The sequence below is a fragment of the Semicossyphus pulcher genome, unplaced genomic scaffold (genome assembly GCF_022749685.1).
Source record: "Semicossyphus pulcher isolate SPU_LCO1_2020_fin unplaced genomic scaffold, fSemPul1.0.p SCAF_17, whole genome shotgun sequence".
In the NCBI taxonomy this organism is placed as follows: Eukaryota; Metazoa; Chordata; class Actinopteri; order Labriformes; family Labridae; genus Semicossyphus; species Semicossyphus pulcher.
In genome coordinates this window covers 12,156,134-12,176,439 of record NW_027211681.1, presented here as the reverse complement: position 1 = coordinate 12,176,439, position 20,306 = coordinate 12,156,134, and the positions used below count along the sequence as shown (strand labels likewise).

The following is a 20,306-nucleotide window of genomic DNA, read 5'->3' as shown; positions in this document are numbered from 1 at the left end:
GTCAAGAGCACTTAGAGGGATTTGTAAGCAGTTACCAGCTACTCGGTCTATATTGGCAAAACAAATATTTGAAAGAACCTGTCAGGTGAGCACTTGATCGAGTGCGGTTCAACGGTCAACCTGTGTGTCCCGTTTCCGTTAATAAAAGCGCACAGGTCGTGTTTCAGTGTTTCACGCCCACACACTTTGCCTCGCAGTTTCGACATTTTATTGTTGTTTGTTGAAGCAGCCGTAGGTTTAAGTGTGTGATAACACATGTGTGGTCATTCCACTTGACTCACCTGCTCAACAATCCAGCACTTCAGGTGGTTTGTGTGCATTCCATGACAGTCGAGTGCGAGGGAGTCGAGCATTCCTTTTCATTGACATCAATCTGTTAAATGAGTGATAGTGAAACTGGATTACAACTGCTACAGTTTCTGTAAAAATATGACAATATGAAAGGTAAAATATTTTCCAAAATGCAGTTTTAAATTTTTGTGTCCTCCGTGTCTTTAAAGATCAACAAGTGGAGAGACTCTTATAGAAAGAAAGCACTCACTCATGGCTGTTGTAAGCCAGTGCTGCAGGCCCTCCAGCCTTGTCTTATACTACGGGGGCTCTCTGAGTAGTAACTCTTTGTTGCAATCAGCCTGGGGGAAGTTGTAGGGAAGGGAGTAATGCAACATGTGCACACTCAAATCACATAATCACACAGGCATGGAGAGACAGCGAAAAGTGGGCTGCAATTCATAATGGAAAAGGTTGATTTTCATCATAGTGACTTTGGATGGAGCCTCATCAGCCACCGCAAGTTAGCATGAATTAGTAACACATGTATTAAAGGGAGATTGCTTTCTGTTCCAACGCTGTAGGGGAAAGGTAGAAGTGATTAATACAGATGAGGAGTTTGATGCTTTTTTTGATCTGGAAAATAAGACTCATGGGGTTATGGATCGTTAAAGCAGAGCACCTGCATGCATGTGAGATTTCGAAAGCACAGTTTGAACTCCTGTCATGCAGTGATTCAATACCGTGAGCGTCTGTGGAGTTTTGACTTTTCAATAGAAGCTTATGGAAGCAAAATGACGTGACGTAGCACACGGTCCTGGGGGGTATGAATTATACGGTGTGAATTAGAAGCCTTGAGAGTGTAGTAAACGTAAGTTATAATTATGTATAAACTCTGGGTCGAACCTGGACAGTATTTTGTCTCGTACTCTACAGGTGATTTATCTGTCAAACAACATGTGATTCAGTTTCAGGTTATCTCATTCAGACCTATATTAAAATGGGTAAAAAATATCGTCTAATGGCCACCTGCTGCAAGGAAATACTTTTTAGCCAATGAACTTAATGTCTGAATGTGTGGTTAAATCCATTTTGCTGTAATAAGTCTCACGATAGTGGGCTGCATTAAAAAAGAAACCACGTCCTCCACTTTCTTTTTCTCGCCTTGTCCCATCACATCGACACAGATTTGTGTCTGTCTGCTCATCCTCGGCTGGAGACGGTGTTTACTGTAGCAAGTGCATTCAGCCTGGAGAAGGAGGGTGCCCCCCTGCTGAGACGCCTCCGATGGTGAGCACTCAGAGGGAGCGAGGAAGTGGGAGGGAGAAATATTTCTGGTAAACAAAGCTATCCTCCCTCCTGTGATTCTCATCGGACTCTTCCTAGGCTGTAATCGGGACAAGGGACCAATTTGACAAGTGGTCATTATTGCCTCTAAAAGAAGGGCACTGGCCTGTAAAGAAGTGGAAAAGGAAACTTTTCTGTGAGATAAGGGCTCTCGCTGTACTTTTTGTAACTTCTTTAGTTTTGGGATTTGTATTAGGAGTGAGTTGGAGTCACGAGTCTGTCAGAAGAAATCACAGTGTCCTCGCTGTAGATTCCAGAATGACCTCAGTGTTTTTACAAAGATACAGCAGGGAGTTGGGTCAGGATTTAATTGTTGGGCACAAAAAGTTTGACTTAAAGCTGAAAACCTTTGACAAATTAAAGTGCACTATGTGTCTGTTATACTTTACGCAAACATTTTATTGTCAGTCTGTGTTGCAAAATCACTTATGGGAAAATTCACAGATTACTGATACTGTTGCCGATATCTTGAATATTATATACGGTAGTAGGGGTGGGACAAAATATCGATACGCCAATATATCATCGCCTTTATTCCTGCTATACAATTATCGATCCGCTGGTGCCAAATCAATATTTTAATTTGGCATGACTCCTTGTGGTGGCGCTTTTGACATGAATGAGGGTAACGTGAATGGAAATTCATCAGCCAAAGAAGAAGTTTATCAGATATCGTAATGTTATATTATATGATTGTCTTACAATCTATCAATTATTGCAGAATCGCAATAACAGAAACTTGCAATATATCAACTATAGCAGAATCTAAGTATTGTGATATTATTGTTATTGTGGGCCACTTATCGTATATCGCGTATCGTATATCGTGTTTCATATATCGCATATCGTATATTGCGTATCATATCGCATTTTGCGTATCGTATCGCTCATCGTATTGCGCATCGTATCGCGCATCGTATCACGTATCGTATTGTGTATCGTATCGTATCGTATCGCGTACTGCGATTCCCACCCCTAGTATATCGGTAAAAAAGTAGACATATCCCATAATTATACCACGCGGAGGTACTCATATGACTGATTTCTAAAACAATTTACTTTTTCAGGGAATATTCAACATGATTACACCTTTTTGACCAATGCTAGTGTAAACCATGTGTCTGCTCGGCTGTGACGCTCTGCTACAGACAGTGCTGAGAATATTGTAAACTATTTAGTCTGAACCTGCTCTGCCTGGCAAACTGTACACCATCATCTTTTATTTGCAATACAAGTAGGCCTACTTTAAAAAAGTTTTTATATTGCAAAACATATAACGGCCCCCTTATTCATACGTGATAAGCCCATTTCAGGCCATCGTTCGTGGATAATATTGGCCCACTGTTAATATTGGTCGGGCTGTATTTAAAAGGTTAATCGTATAAATCAGTAGACTGGTTTAACACGTGATGCTTGGACTGTTTTGTGAAGAAAATTGAGTCTTTTTATGTTCAGACGTCTTTACTTGTGTCATCTGGACAGAAAAAATGACAAGAAAAAAGGTTATCATCCTCTTTGCCTGCTGTAAGGATTAAAACACTGTGATCAACGTGCTCCGACAAATGACACGCTCATTAGGTTTAATCTGAATGTTTTACTTCCAGCAAAGCAAAGATCCCTGTTAGTTATCTCATTAGTAAACATTATGAATACGACTGATATGAAATGTATTGCAGCTGCACGTATAGATGACAGCCAGCCTAATGGAGTTCTGTGTTTAAAGGTCAACATTTCCAACTCTGTCATCACCGCTTCACTACACATCTGATGCTGATGGATTCTGCAGGGATGAAGTGTCCATTTATTAGTTGAAGTAAAAAGTTGTCTTAATCCGTTTAACACGATGACAGAGTGATTTCTTCCTTTCTGTTGACTCCTGACCTAAAGGCTTTAACAGCACTACTTTTAGAAGTTATAGCGAGGAGGAGCCCGGGCCTGGATTCATCCTTTTTTTACGCTTGACAGGATGCAGCTCCGCGAGGCCGGTGGAGCTCAGCCGGAGAAGATGAAGCCTGGTGTTTTTAAGTACTTCTTGTTTGTTCTGGGAGAGCGGGCAGTGTGTGACCGCGAGGCAGGGCAGCCAGACTGATGCTTTGTTTGTCTTTAGTTGTCTCTGCTCTCCATCACGGACCGCTTTCATTCTCACTCTCAGAGCTGAAGATGTATATAATGTTTGTAGAAACACAGAGACGCACACGTTGCAGTGGGGAGAAGCACCACCTGGACACTGTGCTGAATTTGCACGCTGAGGCGGCCTCTCATCTCAGGTTGATGGCGGCAGTTTGTCAGCGAAGCAGATGGCGGAGTTTTTGTTTTTGCAGATTTAAGCAGTTTAAACAATATGACGTTTTTATTCCTGTGTTACACCCCACCCTAATAATCTGACCCAGAATTAACAGCATGAAACACTTTAATAAAGTCAAAACCAAGAGGGATTTATTCTCCACTGACACACAAAGACCTAAATCATTAAACAAAGGTCAACTAAGGTCAAAACTAACAAACTCAACAATGCAAACTTTCTGCCTGAGAGGCACAAAAAAAAAGCAGCCTGTCTTCTGATATCATGACTGGTGTTATTAAGCATCTAAGACCAGGTGCACCTTGTTGATCAATCACCTGGCTGGGAAGACACAACAGAAGGGGAAAAGGGACAAACAGTGCGGAGAACACACACAACTGAACATCTTGTTTTTTTGTGATCTTTTTTTTTCTTTCAAAAAGAGGGCTTTGAATAAATATGACAGCAAATCATTAGCATCTACTTACACATATATTTTTTCCCCTCTCCAGTCTTGAAGCCCCTCCCCCCTTCCCTGTATGTCACATGGGTACAAAAATATGACTGAATTTAATTCAAACAACTTTATTAACATTCACAAGGGGCAATTGTTTTGGAGCAGGTTGTGCATAAAAAAAGATGAACACAATGATGAACACAAGAATTACACATCAGAGCTAAAATATGAAAAAAGATTCAAAATATATACTGATATTAACTAGACTTAATATAATAATAACAGACATAAACAAACAGAAAGAAAACGATAAAAAGATCAGTCTTAATAAAAGGATTAGAAAATAACATTATGACTGCCGACAGGTGGAGTGAATAACTTTGATTATCTTGTTACAATGGCCCCTGTCAGTGCAAGTTGTAGAAAGTGAACATTTTGTCATTGAAGTTGATGTGTTGGAAGCAAGAAAATGGGTAAGTCTGAGGATGTGAGCGACTTTGACAAGGGTGAAATTATGATGGCTAGACGACGGGGTCAGAGCATTTCCAAAACTGCAGCTCTTGTGGAGTGTTCCCGACCTCCAGTGGTCAGTAACTACCAAAAGTGCTCCAAGGAAGGAAAACTGGTGGACCGGCGACGAGGTCATGGGCAGCCAAGGCTCATTGATGCACGTGGGAAGTGAAGGCTGGCCTGTGTGGTCCGATAGAGCAGAAGAGCTACTGTAGCTCAAACTGCTGAAAAAGTTAAAGCTGGTTCTGATAGAAAGGTGTCAGAACACACAGAGCATCACAGTTTGTTGTGTATGGGGCTGTGGAGCTGCAGACTGGTCAGGGTGCCCATGCTGACCCCTGTCCACTGCTGAAAGCGCCTACAATGAGCATTAGAACTGAGCCACAAAGCAATGGAAGAAGGTGGCCTCGTCTGATGAGTCACGTTTTCTTTCACATCATGTGGATGTGATGTGTGTGCATCGCTAACCTGGGGAAGACATGGCACCAGGATGCACTATGGGAGGAAGGCAAGCCGGTGGACGCAGTGTGAAGCTTTGGGCAGTGGGAAACCTCCGGTCCTGCCATTCTCGTGGATGTTACTTTGACATGTAACACCTACCTAAACATTGTTGTAGGCCAAGTACACCCCTTCATGTAAACAGTATTTCCTAATGGCAGTGGTCTCTTTCTTTGAGGAAAACGACAACGAGTTCAAGGTGTTGACTTGGCCTCTAAATTCCCCAGATCTCAATCCAATGGAGCATCTGTGGGATGTGCTGGACAAACAAGTCTGATCCATGGAGGCCCCACCTCGCACCTTACAGGACTTAAAGGATCTGCTGCTAATGTCTTGGTGCCAGATACCTGGACACACCTTCAGAGGAGTGGTGTCCATGCCTCGATGGGTCAGGGCTGTTTTGGCACTACAATAGTAGTCAGGGCATAATGTTATGGCCGATCGGTGTAGATATTGAATTATAATGTACACAAATAAGATGAAAAATATATATATATTGCCATAGATTTACAATAGCAGGGTCTATGTCTCGGCTGAGGAAGTCTTAATGCTTCAAACACTCCACCTCACACTCATAAACACAAAAGCCTGACTGCTTACAAGCAGCATAACAGAGCCACCATATGCTGTTTGGAAGCAGCATGCGTTCCCACGACTCAGTGAGCGGCACTCCATTATACCTACACCGCTGTGACAAAAGGCAATAAAGAAACACACAAAGAGGATTGTGTCTGTGTGAGCACTACAATATGCCACCATTTCCATCAGGTTTATTACACCTCCTGTGATTTATGTAGCAACATTTGACGCCAAGGTTGTAGGAAGCCGTGGGAATAAATCAATCCTAACTATCCTGGGTTGGGATGCTGCGGTTGCGGAATCCTGGAGAGTCTGGCATGACTTTTTCCTACTTTATCTCACTGATGGGAAGCACACGGAAAGGACATATAAGCTGGACTCAACAGTGCGTACTTACACCCTCAGCTGCAAGTATCCATTTCTCAGTTTCAGCAGAGCCCAGGGACCCTTTCCCGGGCTGTAAACCATTCAGAGGCGATTATTCCCATCGCATCTCATCCCTTCTTATTTCTTACTGATCGCCTTTAAATCCCACACCGGGGACGTCCTCGGCTTTGTTCAGTCTTGACTCGCTGGCGCCTTTATCGAATGATTTTCCAAGCTTCTCAGTGTTGCGTAGGAAATTCAGGTCTCATTCCAAGATTTAGGCTTTAGATTTGCGATTAAAAAAAATCGTAGGGTGAAACCTGGTGTGGCCTCGGATGACACGGGAAGGCTGAATTGGTTTGGATTTGGGAGGATGGAAGAAGGGAGGAGGAGGCGAGATGGGACAGCCAGGTGCAACACTCCACAAGAGATTCTTAGAGAGTTAATAGAAAGAAAGGAAAAAAGAAAGGTTGTGTGTGTGTGTGAGTCAGCTGATGAAACACAGCGTGAGGAGAAAGAGAGAGGAGTAAGTGGAGGCTGTAAGTGATGGCAGCCCCGCGTCCGGAGCGGAGCCGACAACACCAGGCGGCTAAAAAATGGAACCGCAAATGGAGCAGCCCGTAATGACAGATCCTATCCGGCCTCAATGCAGACACACCTTTGTGGGGAAAAGGAAGTGTGTGCAGTTTTTGTTAGGGTTACACACACCCTGTCATAATTTGTCAGCATCATTCTCTGCACGTCACAGAGGAGGCCTCTTTTCCGGCCGGACAGCGATGAGGTGTGCGCTCATAAATGTTTTTTTTTTAGCCATACAGAGGAGGGTTATTTTGCTCGATGTGTTTATAGTAAATTCCCGCCATGCCGGCACTCTGATCCGTCAGTGTTTACAGAGGAAGAAGATGGATGTGGGGACGGCATGAAGGGTAATGGTGTGAGGTGAAGCAAAGGGAGCAAACAGACATCAGGGCGTGGAAGCAGGGGAGTGCAGGCCTCCCTCTGCGGACCGCTGAGAGGTCGCGACCCCTGCTGCGGAGACCGCACAGGTTCACGGTTTGTCTTTTGTGTTTCTGTTATCTTTCTTTGATGCTTTCTTCTTATTTGTTCGCCTGTAGCAGTCAGGCCTTTTGTTTTATTCTCTCTGCTGAAACAGTCAGACGTATGCTTGGGACTAAACTTTTCTTTTGGCCTGAGAAAATAGGTCGCAATTTTGAAGTAATTTTCAAAATGAAGTTATATAACATGACCTGAAATCGTGTCCAATTAAAACCCCCTAAAAGGATGTATAACCATGTGTTTGTTATGTAATTTGGACATTTTGTGGAGTGGAGCTTTACCTTTGATATCAACAGGATGGAGTCAGGTATCAACAACAATTTGTAGCATATAACATATAATTAAGGATTTTAAATATAGTAGCAGAGAAACTAAACGTTTTTCCAAAGAGAAAACACGTAAATTGCACTAAATGATGTTAAATTGAGACCACACAGCTGTTTTCCACATGCTCTGATGTAATAAAAAACTGATGTCTAAAAGCAGTGGCTGAAAATACCCTCTTAAGAGAATTAAAGATCCTGTGAGGAACATTTGGCCCCCTGTGGACAAAGCTGTACGTCTTACCTCTTTGCTGATTTTTTCCTGTTCATGCTTAAGTGGTGGTTTTTAACAATGAATCTCATCCTGCTTTCTTTAACAGTCATATGTATCACTCACTTAAATATTTGCCCTGGAAAATGTAAACAAAGGCAGCGTGTGGTTAACCGCTTCGCCGGGGTCGTCACCTACCCCCCGCCAGCAGCTTAAGGCATTAAAGATAACTATACATAAATAATCAATCGTGTCGCTGATGGTCTGGTTTGCTTTTGTAGGTCATATAGAGACATCAGAATTAATTTCAGTAACAGGAGCTTTAAGAGAAATGCTTTTGTACGCAGCACATCGGGTCATGTGCGGGCTGAGAATCAGCTCCGCGGTCCAGACTGATCAATACTTCTAAACAAAAAGTCTTAGCCTTCGCTCTAGTCGACCCTGACGCCCACCTTGATCCTCTCCTTGACTCGCTCTGAAGTGTTTTCTCAACAAACACTTCAGCTGCGCTCAGGTCAGCTCTGAACACTGCCTCTTGTTTGCACAGCAGCTTGACATTTTAACTAACCTGCAATTCCTGTCTTTTGTTTCTCCAGTAAATCCTCCCCGACTCATTACTTTGTTTCCTCCTTTCATTTCCTCCTGTACAAGGATTCAATTAAAAAAGGGCTTGAAGCCTGGGAATAGAAATTTGTCCCTTTTAAGAGCTTGTGTGAGGCTGTGTGACTGTTTTCACCAGGGACGCTCCGAGAGACAAGACTGTAAACAGATATCAAAGAGATGAGAAGCTTTGACACACACAAACACGCACACACAGTCACACGGAGGGAGAAAACAGGAGCGATGAGGCCGGTGGAGTTGTCCTCCCCTCATCTTAATAGTCATAACCTCTTTATGTCATAAAGTTTCTACTGTCTTCTTCTTCTTTGCCGTCTTTTATTACACCTCTCTCTTTTCATCTCTGGGACAGCCACAACTGCTCCCTCCTTTTTTTTGATAGGAAGACGTAAACAAAACCCTCGCAGGTCTGTTCAAACTCCGCCAGCGTCCCTCCCCTCCTCTTTCACTCCACTCCTCCCTCTCTCCATCTGTCCCTCATCCCTCCATCCCCTGTCAGTGCTTCCTCGTAGCGATGAAGCTCATTAGCGGGCCGTCTCCGTCGGGTACAGTGTGTGTGTGTGTCCCTCCTGTGTTTATATTTAGATCCTGGGACTCTGCAGGTATGATGTGGTGATTTTTAATGAGGTGTGGAGCAGAGCCTGGATCCTGTCAGTCACACACACTCAGACAGAGAGAGTAGCCACACTAGATATTGTAGTGTTAATGCTCTCATTAGTTTGTGTGTGTCATTTTCTCGGACTGACTCATTCACTCACATCTCCCTCCTCATAATTGAATTAGACAATCTGGAGGTTTTTTCTCTTCGAGTAACACCTGTCAGGTTCTGGATCTCCTGTGTATGACTCATGCTTTGGTGTGCAGTGAGCAGCACTTATAGTGATGTGTCGGGTGTTTACTGATGCAGCAAAAACAGCAACCTGAGTGCATTAGTAGAAATAATAGTATTAAGTTATTTTACTTAGAGAGAGCGACAGTGTGTCAGTTCCTTAGAAGTGTAATATCAGTGAAACGACTTGTTACTACTTGAAACTACAACTCTTGTGTTTCCAAGGCTGAAATTATATTCATACACATTCAACACAAAATATGTAATAAATCTAAAGAGCAGTTCTTAGATAATGCATGTTTTTTATTATTGTTTGGTTTGAACACAATTGCAGGCGTGTGTAATTACAACAGCAATCTCCATGAATTATTGCTTTATTAATTTGTTTTCATTGTGCAAAATAAGTTGCAAAATGTCCTTCTAAAGGGGAATTTTATAACCTCAATGTTGCAATTTAAACTGAACTTAATATAAACATCGAGTCTGGGCCTAACAGTGTGTTTACGTTTTAACAACTGACTTCTGTAGTGTGCGCTGTACAAGTGTTTTCATTGAATACATTTTCCGATACCCTCAATGATACACTGTAGAAACAATTCATCATGGTGACTTCATAATAACTTATAATTCATTGTCAGTTTTACCAGAAGAACGCAACATTTTGTGTTTACCTCATCTCATGTGAGTCAAAAGGATATGCAGGTAACAGTTCCTCTATATTTAAGCTTTTATACAACAGTTCTACAAGCTGCAAATATTAGCAGACAATAATAATCAACAACATATTAATTATTTCGCTCCACCAACTTAACTGAAACTGGACTGTTGTTGCCAAGCAACGCAAACATTCTCCTGCACTCTGTGTCTACAGGTCACCACAGATCAGCATGCACATGTATCTGTTTGTTTTAATTTATCATCAACCAGTGAAAGAAGAGTCTGATTAATGTAGACATACACGCTCTGCTGTGATGTTAGTTAACAGTGTTTAGAACACCTGGCTGAGGCGGAGTGATACACAGAGTGAGAAGTCTCGGTGATGTTCTCCATATCACCACTCATGGGCTGTGTCCGAAACCACATACTAACGTACTGCCTACTACATACTCAAACAGTATGTACTGCATACTTCCTACTAACCTGACTATTAGGATGCCGTTCACATCATACTCAGAGCCGTCTTCTCCGCATCACGTGACTTAATCGTTTCCGTATGCCCGGTCTGATCTCCGGTCCATCTCCGTCATAGTAGAAGCTGAATAGCCGCAATGCATTTTGGGGCGGCTGAGTACAACCAGTGAGCTCCCGTCCGGGCCAATCTAGTATACATCCAGGCATTTCTCGCATACACAAAATTGCATACTATGAGATGGGAACGCATGACATACTCAATTTTACATCACGGTTAGTATGATTAGTATGATAGTATGTGGTTTCGGACACACCCATGGAATGCCTTTTGTCCAATCAGATACTTGGTCAGAACTAACCGTTGTATATAAATATATAATTAGTTGACACAGCAAGAAGTGGCTGCATGATGGTAAAGTGGTTAGTTCCTGGTTCGCATCCCCGGTCTGGATATGTATGAAATTAAAAGACTGCTGGAAGAGAAAACTATGGCAACTGAATTGTAGTTAAAAGTTAAGTCAACTTCTGGATCTAAGTTCAACTTAGTTAATGTCAAGTTAATTTAGGAAAGTGGGATTTTATTTGTTTTGAATCAAATTCATCTCAACTTCTCAAATTCAACTTAAAATTCACTTTTTTTTTTTACAGTGTAACTTTTTAGATATAAAAAAATGTTTTTCTTAAATGACTTTATGATCCGATCTAATCACAGCCTAATAATGTGTGACAGATGTTCTGAGATGACTCAGCATTAAATGATGGTAGGAGAGCGAGCGAGAGAGAGAGAGAGAGATGTCCCTGCATCTCTTTAATGAACCCCCGAGCTGAAACCAACTCTAACTTCCAAATGATGAGCTCCTGTGTTCCGTGTGATCGCGGCCTCATTTTGTCAGGAACGTGTCGGTATTTAATGACTTCTGAAATCACCTAAAGTGACAGATTCATCATGATGTCTCTCCTCTCCTTTAGAGCATAGTGGCCAAGTACGGCTCTCAGTTTCGGGGAAACTCTCAGCACGACGCCCTCGAGTTCCTCCTCTGGCTTTTGGACAGAGTTCATGAAGATGCTAACTCCAGCCTGAACAACAACAGGAACCCCAGCAGCAGCAGCAGCAGCAACAACAAGACCAAAGCCAACGCCAAGGTGAGTCCACGTCATGGAGCGGCAGCCGCAGGCTCTGCAGCAGCAAGCCGGTATTTGTTGCTGCTGTCTCACACCCACACACAAGCACACAATGCTCCAGTGTCTTTTACTTCACTGCTTCTCCGTGCGCAAAGACTAAGGGACCAAATCATAATGATAATGAACAGATCTCACTCAGAAATCACTTCACACATGTTCACAAAAGAGGAGTCTCTCTTTTCAGTCCTAGTTACAGCAGAGATCCCAGAATAGAGCTGGTTCTGTGAGGAGTTAGCGTTGCAGCGCAGAGTGTTGTTCTGGTTCCTCTCGCCTGTAGATAAGTTGAATCTCACGGAGCCTTGTCCTGAAATGAACCTTTGTCTGCAGTGACTCTTTGAGAAAGCAGGCAGCCGTTCTCTCTCTCTCTCTCTGTGTCTTTGTCTCTGACGTTCACCTTGCAGCCTGGTTCTTGGAGAGGAGCCAGGGCTGAACGTGATGTGGTGAAAGTGAATGAAGGGCAGACGCATCAGGACTGACTTGATGACTATTCATCATGACTAACCCTGATGCTTGCCAAACATTAAAACATCAGACGATTTGTCTTCCTTTATTTTTTCAATGCATTGGATTGGACTGAAGTGCAGGTTTCTCTGCAAACAAATACACATTTATACACCAACATCGATTGCAGGAAATTGCAGTTTATATCACTTTGGCAATATGCAACCTTCTTCTTTCATATATTTGCACTGTGTTCCTTCTGTTTGCTGTTTATTCTCTCCGACCATAAGTCAATCACAATGACTGATGACGCTTTAATCGCCGGCACAAACACAATGGCATCTTAATATCTGTTTCTCTGCTGTCTGATGGTTCATTATCACAATTTCAGGAGACCTTGTTTCTTTTTCTTTTTTTCTTCATGTACTCTCTGACTCCATACAGCTGGAAACTTAGGTTGGGTGATGCATTGTGTAACTCGACATTTATATTTATATGAATAGATTTTTTTCTTGCCAAAATTATTCATCCAGTTCTTGGAAGGATATCCCAAAAAAGTGACTTTTAGTTCTCAACTGTGGAAACAATTAGATCATATTACATCCACCCATCCATCCATTATCTAAACCTGCTGGAGCCTGTCCGAGCTGTCATTGGGCGAGAGGCGGGGAGAACATGCCAACTCTACACATAAAGGCCCCCTACGTCCAAACTGGGATTCAAAACAGGAACCTTCTAGCTGTGAACTAGAGGTCTTCACGGGTCAAAAATGTCGTGCCCGAACCCTAACAGACCTGTTATTGTGCGATCCGGAACCGAACCGGACCCGTCTATTATTTGAAAGTTGGGACCCGGACCCGTGAAGAATGGAGTTATGTCGGACCCGACCCCGGGCAGATGAAAGAGACCCGATCAGCACCAACTTCACAGCTGATTAATATTAACAAGTTACCGTCAGTCAGCTGTCAAAACAAACCTTTTAGTCCTACCTGTGTGACGCAGCCTTGTCCCCTGAGCCTGGCGGTGCATATAATCCATCCTCTGCCAAGAAAGTTCATAAAACACATCCAGGTTTCCTGGTATCCATGTCGTGTTGAAGAAAACAGAGATGCTAATCCACTACTATTTCAGATTAAAAGTCCGCTGTCACACAGACGGATGACAAACGTGCGGCTCATTTAAAAGCCACACACACGTGTTACACATAACTGCGCTTACTTTCTTCTCGTCTTTTCCACAATTCGCATAAACAAGGTTTTACCTCTTTAAATTCATTTTTGTTTAGCTTTTTTGTCCACATCAAGGGATCCATCATTACCGGCTTTGGCTTCAGCTTTTCTCTAAACCTGCAGTCACGTGACACGTCACTTAAATCGTTGTTGCTCTTTCTTCAGTGTTTTTCCCCTTTAATTCCCGCACGTTCTCATGCGAATGACACATTGTTGCAAGTTAAAATACACACACAGAACGTTTAATCATGAACACTTTCTAAGCATGGGTCTTCCCAGATCCAGTTGGGTATTACACGTAATGTTGGACAGACCCGGAACTGAGGATTACAGAACAAGTTCCGACCCGGACCCTTTTGACCACGTAATACGCGGACCCGAACCCGTCCGGGCCCGCGAAGACCTCTACTGTGAATGCCTGCTAACCACTGCCCCACCATCAGTTAATTTAACCTTTTTTTTAATTGATTTAGCAATTTTCATCATATGCCAAGTGACATTAAACTCCATCGATCATTACTGTTTAACTGTAGTGAGGAAGCAGTTTTCTTGGACCTGTGAATGACTCTGTTAAATCATATTCAGAATGATATCATAATTGAATGTGTAACTCCACGAGTGTACGTGTTTGTAAACTAATTATAGCATTAAATCCTGGATAAGCAGACCTCCCATGACAAACACCCTCTGTGACAAACCCCTCGTGTTTAATTACATTTGCTAAGTATCCTCCTGTTTCCTCCGCTCGGTCTGGACTTTGGCAGCCTCGCCGCTGGTTCTGCCTCCTGTCTGGGCCTCGCCGCGCCGCCAGCTGACGACCTCCAGTCCTGTTAGGAAATAAAAACTGTTATGAGCTGAACTGTTGCTGCGCTGCCACCCAATGCCCGGCTCTGCTTCTCTGACAGCAGCGCTAATAGAAGCAGCCTTTATGCCACATAAACAGCTTAGGGCTCTCATTAGGCTGCCAGTGAATCACGGTATCATAAAGCCAGCTTTCCTCCGCTGCAGAGGAGAAGAAGAAAATCCCTGGCATTTTCACACCGGGAGGGAACATGTCTGATTTTTCTAAAATGAAAAGCTCGTCCTGCTTCTTGTAAATTGATTTCATTCATGTAGCACAGCGCGCTCAGGCTTATACTGCCGCTGTAATGTAAAAACTTGGAAGTGTTGAGATCTCATGCTCCTCTATGGGTTTAGAAAATGCATGCGGTGGGCTCTCTCTCATGTGCTCTCTCTAGTTGTTTCTCTGTCTCTCTTTGTAGCTCTGTCTCTTTATCTCTTTCTTTCTTTATTCTTGCAAAGCCTCTACAGTCTGAACCAAGTCCAACTTGGATGCTGAAAGAGAGCTACCTGATTAGTTTTAAAGATTATTTTTTGTGTGGCTTTTTTTATGCCTTTATTAGGATTGGAGGAAACAGGGGGAGAGAGAATGGGGGATGACACGCAGCAAAGGGCCGAGGGTGGGAGTCGAACATGAGCCGCCGATTCAACCACTGAGCCAAACCGGTGCCCACCTGATTAGTTTTGACCCATTAAAATAAACCTTGAGAATCAGGTATTACTTAATAGATAAAAGTTGCAGTATTTAGGTCCCAATCAGACAGAACGCATGTTTGTAGTTGTTTTCAATGAGAGGGAAGCTTTTTGCGCTGCTTTTGCGTTGCTGAGCGGCTCGCGTTTTTCCGCTCTGTGCGACTTCAGTTTTTAAGGGTAAACATTCTGAGCGCCTTGAGTTGAAAAAGCTTCAACTCAAAGCATAAAAGCGCCCGCAGCATTGACGTTTTTTCTCATTGTCCAACCGGATGAATGGAGAGGCGGGCCTTGTGTCTGGACTCCCTGTAGCTAGTGGTCATTTTTGTGATGCTGGGCCCGACGATTGACAAGAGATTGTCAAATTGACCCCGACTCATCCTTAAATAAACACCCGAACGGTCATCATCCAGGACGAGGCTCTTGTTCCAGCTGGTGGTCCTCGCTGTGATCTGTCCTTATTCTGAGGGTGTCATGTACCCACACGGATCTCTGTTCCCCTGTTTCCCAGCCTCTCATTACAAAATAACGGTTAGGTTAATGACAGCTGCTCTTTTTTTTTTTTACTGTATGCTTCAACAGAAAAGGCAGTGCGATGCGCCTTGCATTTTACAGCCTACAAAATGCACTCTGTCTGATCGGGACCTTAGGAAGTTTCAAGTCAGGAAAGCCTTAAAAATGAAGTCCATGACCCCTGACTATAAAATAAAAATCCTGATTCACTCATAAAACAAAAAATTAAAACGAAAGAGGTTACAGATCCTTCCACAGAACCTGTATGAACCAGATTTCTGTGGTTGGGCAGATTGACAGAAGGAAACGAAGATAAAGTTGCGACTGAGTTAAGGGTAAAGGAATGTAAAGTGACTTTCATTTCTCCGTGTGACACCTGAGCATGGGAAACAGGCATGTAGGATGATACAGGTCATGCTGAGCTGACAGAAACTTCACAGCGTCAACATTGTCCCTGTCAGTTTCACAGACGTTTAGTGAATAGCGCCTTGGCCTGAAGTTCAGCCTCAGTCTTCTTCTGACCCACACAGAGACTTCAGATTGATTCAGATACGTTGAACATCTCTGCTCTGTTCAGGATCCTGTTCATTTGCAGTCTGTGTTTTATGTTGTGTAATTTTTCCTTGACTCCTTTTCTTATGAGAGAAAACTCTCGAAACACATCACTTCTGGGATTGTTCAGTGTATCCTGTTCGGTTAAGTTAACGGCAGCAGCTTTCACAGCTCTTCATGATGTAGTTACTAAATGATGTATCTGTACAAACTGTGCTTTACTCGACTCTGCCTGTCACAGTTTTTGAACAGCCTCTTGATGTTGTGACATATTTTTAGCTTCATTGTTATTCCCGTCTTGATTTATTCTCTGGAGATGTGCTGAAATTCTCATGGAACGAGTGTAACGAGATCCCTAAAACAGGTACACGGTCGGGGTTGTGTTTCAGTGTTTCATTCTGGCTTTAGATTTGAGGAAAACAAAAAGACATGCTCCTCTCACATATGTTGTTTTGTGCTGAATGAAGATGTTTTTGTATTTCGGAAAGGGTGCCTGTGTGGGTGCTGTGGCTCATGGCTCAGTCTGACACACTTGCTAGGCGAACAGGACATTACAGTGGCGGCTGTTCAATCGGAAGCTTGGTGGTTCGATCCCCAGCTCCTTCAGTCTACATGTCGAAGTGTCCTTGGGCATAGCCATTGGTGTGTGAATGTGATGACTGATTGACACGTCGCAACCTCAGCCACCAGTGTATGAATGTGTGTCTGAGTGGGTGAATGTGAGAGCACTTTGAGTGGTCACAAGACTAGAAAAGCGCTATATAAGTTTAGTCCATTTACCATTTATAGGCTGTATGATAGGGGTGTGAGTGGATGGATGGATTTATTGATATATTTCAATCAGGAGAGACAAGTAAATGAAGAAAGATTATTTATTACAACAATTGACATGATATTGTGACATGACAGAAGGTCTTTGGCGTTTGGACTCAAGGGGACATCTCGATCGAAGAATTATCTGAGCGGCAGCAGGATAAACCACCCCTGGAGTCCTGACACTGGTGGTGGTGGCGACTGAAAAAGTCAGATGGCGATGAATTGATGACTGATGATTCTGCGAAGACGAAGGCGGTGATGGGGAGGCAGAGGGACGCACGAATCACAGCGTGAGAGCGCTGGGGGCAGAGAAAAATCGTATTTAAAAGGAGAGCAGAAAGATGGTAGGCTAATGAATCGATGTGGGCCTTGTGGTTGGATAGGAGAGATCAGCTGATCAGCCCCAAACAAGTGACTGCGGGAAATGTGAGTGAGTATGCGAGAGAGGGAAGGGTGAGAAATAGCCAGTGACCAAGAAAGAATTATTGTCTTCCTGCGTGAACTTATGCTAGAGCCTCATTTGTATTCCTGTTAGCTAGTCTTTGAAGCCATTTGTAGCCATTTGTTAACCATTTCTGTCTAAGTATTAACACAAACTCAAAGCTGGGATTTATTGCAAAACCGTTTGCCTTGGACTGTATTAGACTGTACATGTTGCCTGAATGAACTGCTAAATCATAGTACAAGCTAATGTATTGTGCTGAACATGAGTGAATATATTTCTACAGCAGCAGATTTGTGTATCATTGTGTCAAAGCGTGCAGCGGTGTAACAAACCTTGTTTGTACAGCTCACCTGCTGTAGGAGCGGTGCGATCAGTCCCACAGCTTCGCTTAAGTAACATTACATAACACAAGTCTGTGAGCACACATGAAGGCAGCTCAGTAATGTTAATCCGTCTTCCGCGGGGACCTCGCTAAACTTGCTCAGCTTCTTTCTCGCCTCACTGGAACCACATCAGCAGCATTCCTCACCGGCTGACTGAAGACCTCAGAAGTCACAGATTTGTGCAGGAAAAAAATCCTTTTTACTGTGAGAGATAGACAAACAGTTTGACAATAGTGATTAGAAGACGAGAAAGATTGTAGTTCTGTTTTAAAAGTGATGAAAGATTAGCTTAATGTCGTATCCAGTGACTAACATGTAGCCAGAATGCCAGTTTCTTTTTCCTAGCAGGGAAAAAACTACAGGTGAGAGAGGCTTTTTCTAGCCTAAGTGTTGCAGTGCAAAACACACTGCCACTGCCTCGGAGCCACAGCTGTATACATAATATTAAAGTTTCGATTCACACACTGCACATTTGTATTATATTCTCCTCTTAGGCGCAAGAAGTTCTAAAAGTATGAATACGATTGGGTGAACTACTAACCGCAAACTCAAGCTTCGTATTATCAGAGAGGCATAAATATCTTCTCTGAATGAGAACCTGCACACACTACATTTAGCCTCAGGCCCTTCATGAGTGGGATTTAGAGCGAGTGCATTTAAAAACTCATCCATCTTACCCTATGGACAGTAGTGGGACACAAGGTTTGCCAATGCAACACCCGTGCCAAAGCATTATGTATGCATTATTCCATTTTGAATGTCGATAGTGGTCGGCCTTTCTGCCTCTGGAGGGTTGACTGTGTGGAGGGAGAGAGAGAAAAATCCCCTCGGCCCCCCGAGCCAACTGCATAGACTTTGAAATCGGGTCAGTGGATGCTGTAAAGCGAGCGAGCCGTCTTATCGTCAGGGCCTGAAATAGTGAGTTTGATAGCGCCGTGTGCCATTTTGGCTCGTGGTCTCAAGAGGGTTGGAGAGCAAATGTCGATGAATGAGATGAATCAGCTGACAGGGTGGGTGACAGGGCGAGGCTGATGGGTCCTTGATCTGGTCTCACCTGTTTCTGTGTCAGTCGTCAAGGCATAAATGCTCTGATATCGCAGCCATCCCCTTTGTTTCAGTCAGACATCATCGTGTGATACTACAAATTAAAATGTTGATCCTAGCTCTTCTAACAAAACCTCTGAGGTAACTATTCGAGATATAAAGACTTTTTATGGTACAGAACAAAACAGAAATCCTTTAAGTTAACCAGTAATTGCTTGAAGTATTTCATAGCTGTTGGTGAATGACAGTAACACACTCATAAAAAATCCAAATGTTCCATAAATATTTGAAGTTTTAATGAATTAATAAATAACTTATTTGCCCCTGAGGGAGTATAGTTGTTTCGAGAGTCAAGAAGCATTTTGTTAATATTTTACACATAAATCCGAGCATTTATCAAAATTTAAAACAAAGCTTTGAACTTATTCAGAACTTAGAGCAAGAAAAACAAATTTTCTTCACTGATACTACAGATTGAATTATTAATAATATAAGGGTTAGAAGCTTTGTGAAGTAGTAATTACACACCGTTTAGCAGTTGGTTGATAAACTGCTGTAACAGACTAGGGCTAGCTAGCTCTGCCAGGCTAGCACAAGCCTGTCACAATAGCTCCTGAGCTTCTCTCAGCTTTCTTTAAACTGTTCCGTTTGTTGTCCCTGGAATTTTGTTCAACATTGTTGCAACAATTTTATTCAACAAAAATTTTTTGAGGAGAGAAAAATATGTTTTCTGAGCTAGCAAGCTTGCTAGCAAACTCCTTAGCTCGTCAACAATGCTCAGTTGCTAACGGAACAACGCTGCCCTATACTTCGATTTGAACACATGAATTACATTGTGTAACATACACATTTACGTACTTATTTGAGTAGTTCTTGAATTTAAATATTTAGTCTTATAGCAAACATGGCCATTACAAGAAATGCTATAGTGACATTTATACGTTTCTTCTTCTTTTTAATGGGGAATGGCTAACAGGCGAAGCATTATTGCATTTTATGCGAATGTCTGCCTGCTTGTTTCCTCACTTGACTTCAATTCAAATGTATTAAAATGAATGAAATGAACACGTAACTTTTTATTTGCTTGCCCCATTTGCTATACGAGTACTCAAAGTGCACTGTATGCATTTGGCCATGAACTCTTAACCATATTTCAGCTGTTTATACTCCGACAGAGTATAAAAGGCTAAACATTGTGAGCTCATTTTGTGTCTCATCTTCATTCCTGAAACCTGTTGGATTTGAGCTGAGCCATTTTTGAGATTGCTATTATGTCTTCTGATCCTGGCATAGCCTTTTATATTTGAAGTTATATATCAGATTCTCTGAAGAGTGACTACCAAACATTTCCTGTCCTCCCCCTGGTGTCACGTCCAGGTGAAGTTGTTCTTTTGTGAGGCCTTCAGTCTCCGTCTGGCCACCCGTACCCTTCACCGCCCAGCTCCTTTCTCCCCTCCTGCTCCCAGCCTCACACAGGCTACATAAAAGCAGCATGACCCCTGCAACAGCCACCTCTCCGGACTCGGCCAGCAACTCGAATATAACTCAAAGTGACATTTCTCAGATTCCACAAATTCCAACTGACAGAGAGGGAGAGCGAGGTTTCTCGAAAGAGACACCCTTGAGTTTTTTTTGTCTTTTTTCATACAGATTGGATTCTTGGAGTGTTCTGTGTTGGAAAATAAATATCAAAGC

General features: G+C 42.8%; 1 protein-coding gene across 1 annotated transcript in view; it reads left to right on the top strand.

Moving 5' to 3' along the window:
• usp43a (ubiquitin specific peptidase 43a) overlaps positions 1 to 20,306 on the top strand; it is a 125,969-nt gene that overhangs the window by 1,767 nt on the left and 103,896 nt on the right. The window contains exon 2 of the mRNA XM_069666076.1: positions 11,446 to 11,619. Coding sequence (XP_069522177.1) covers positions 11,446 to 11,619 — 174 coding nt within the window. The remainder of the gene's footprint in view (positions 1 to 11,445; positions 11,620 to 20,306) is intronic.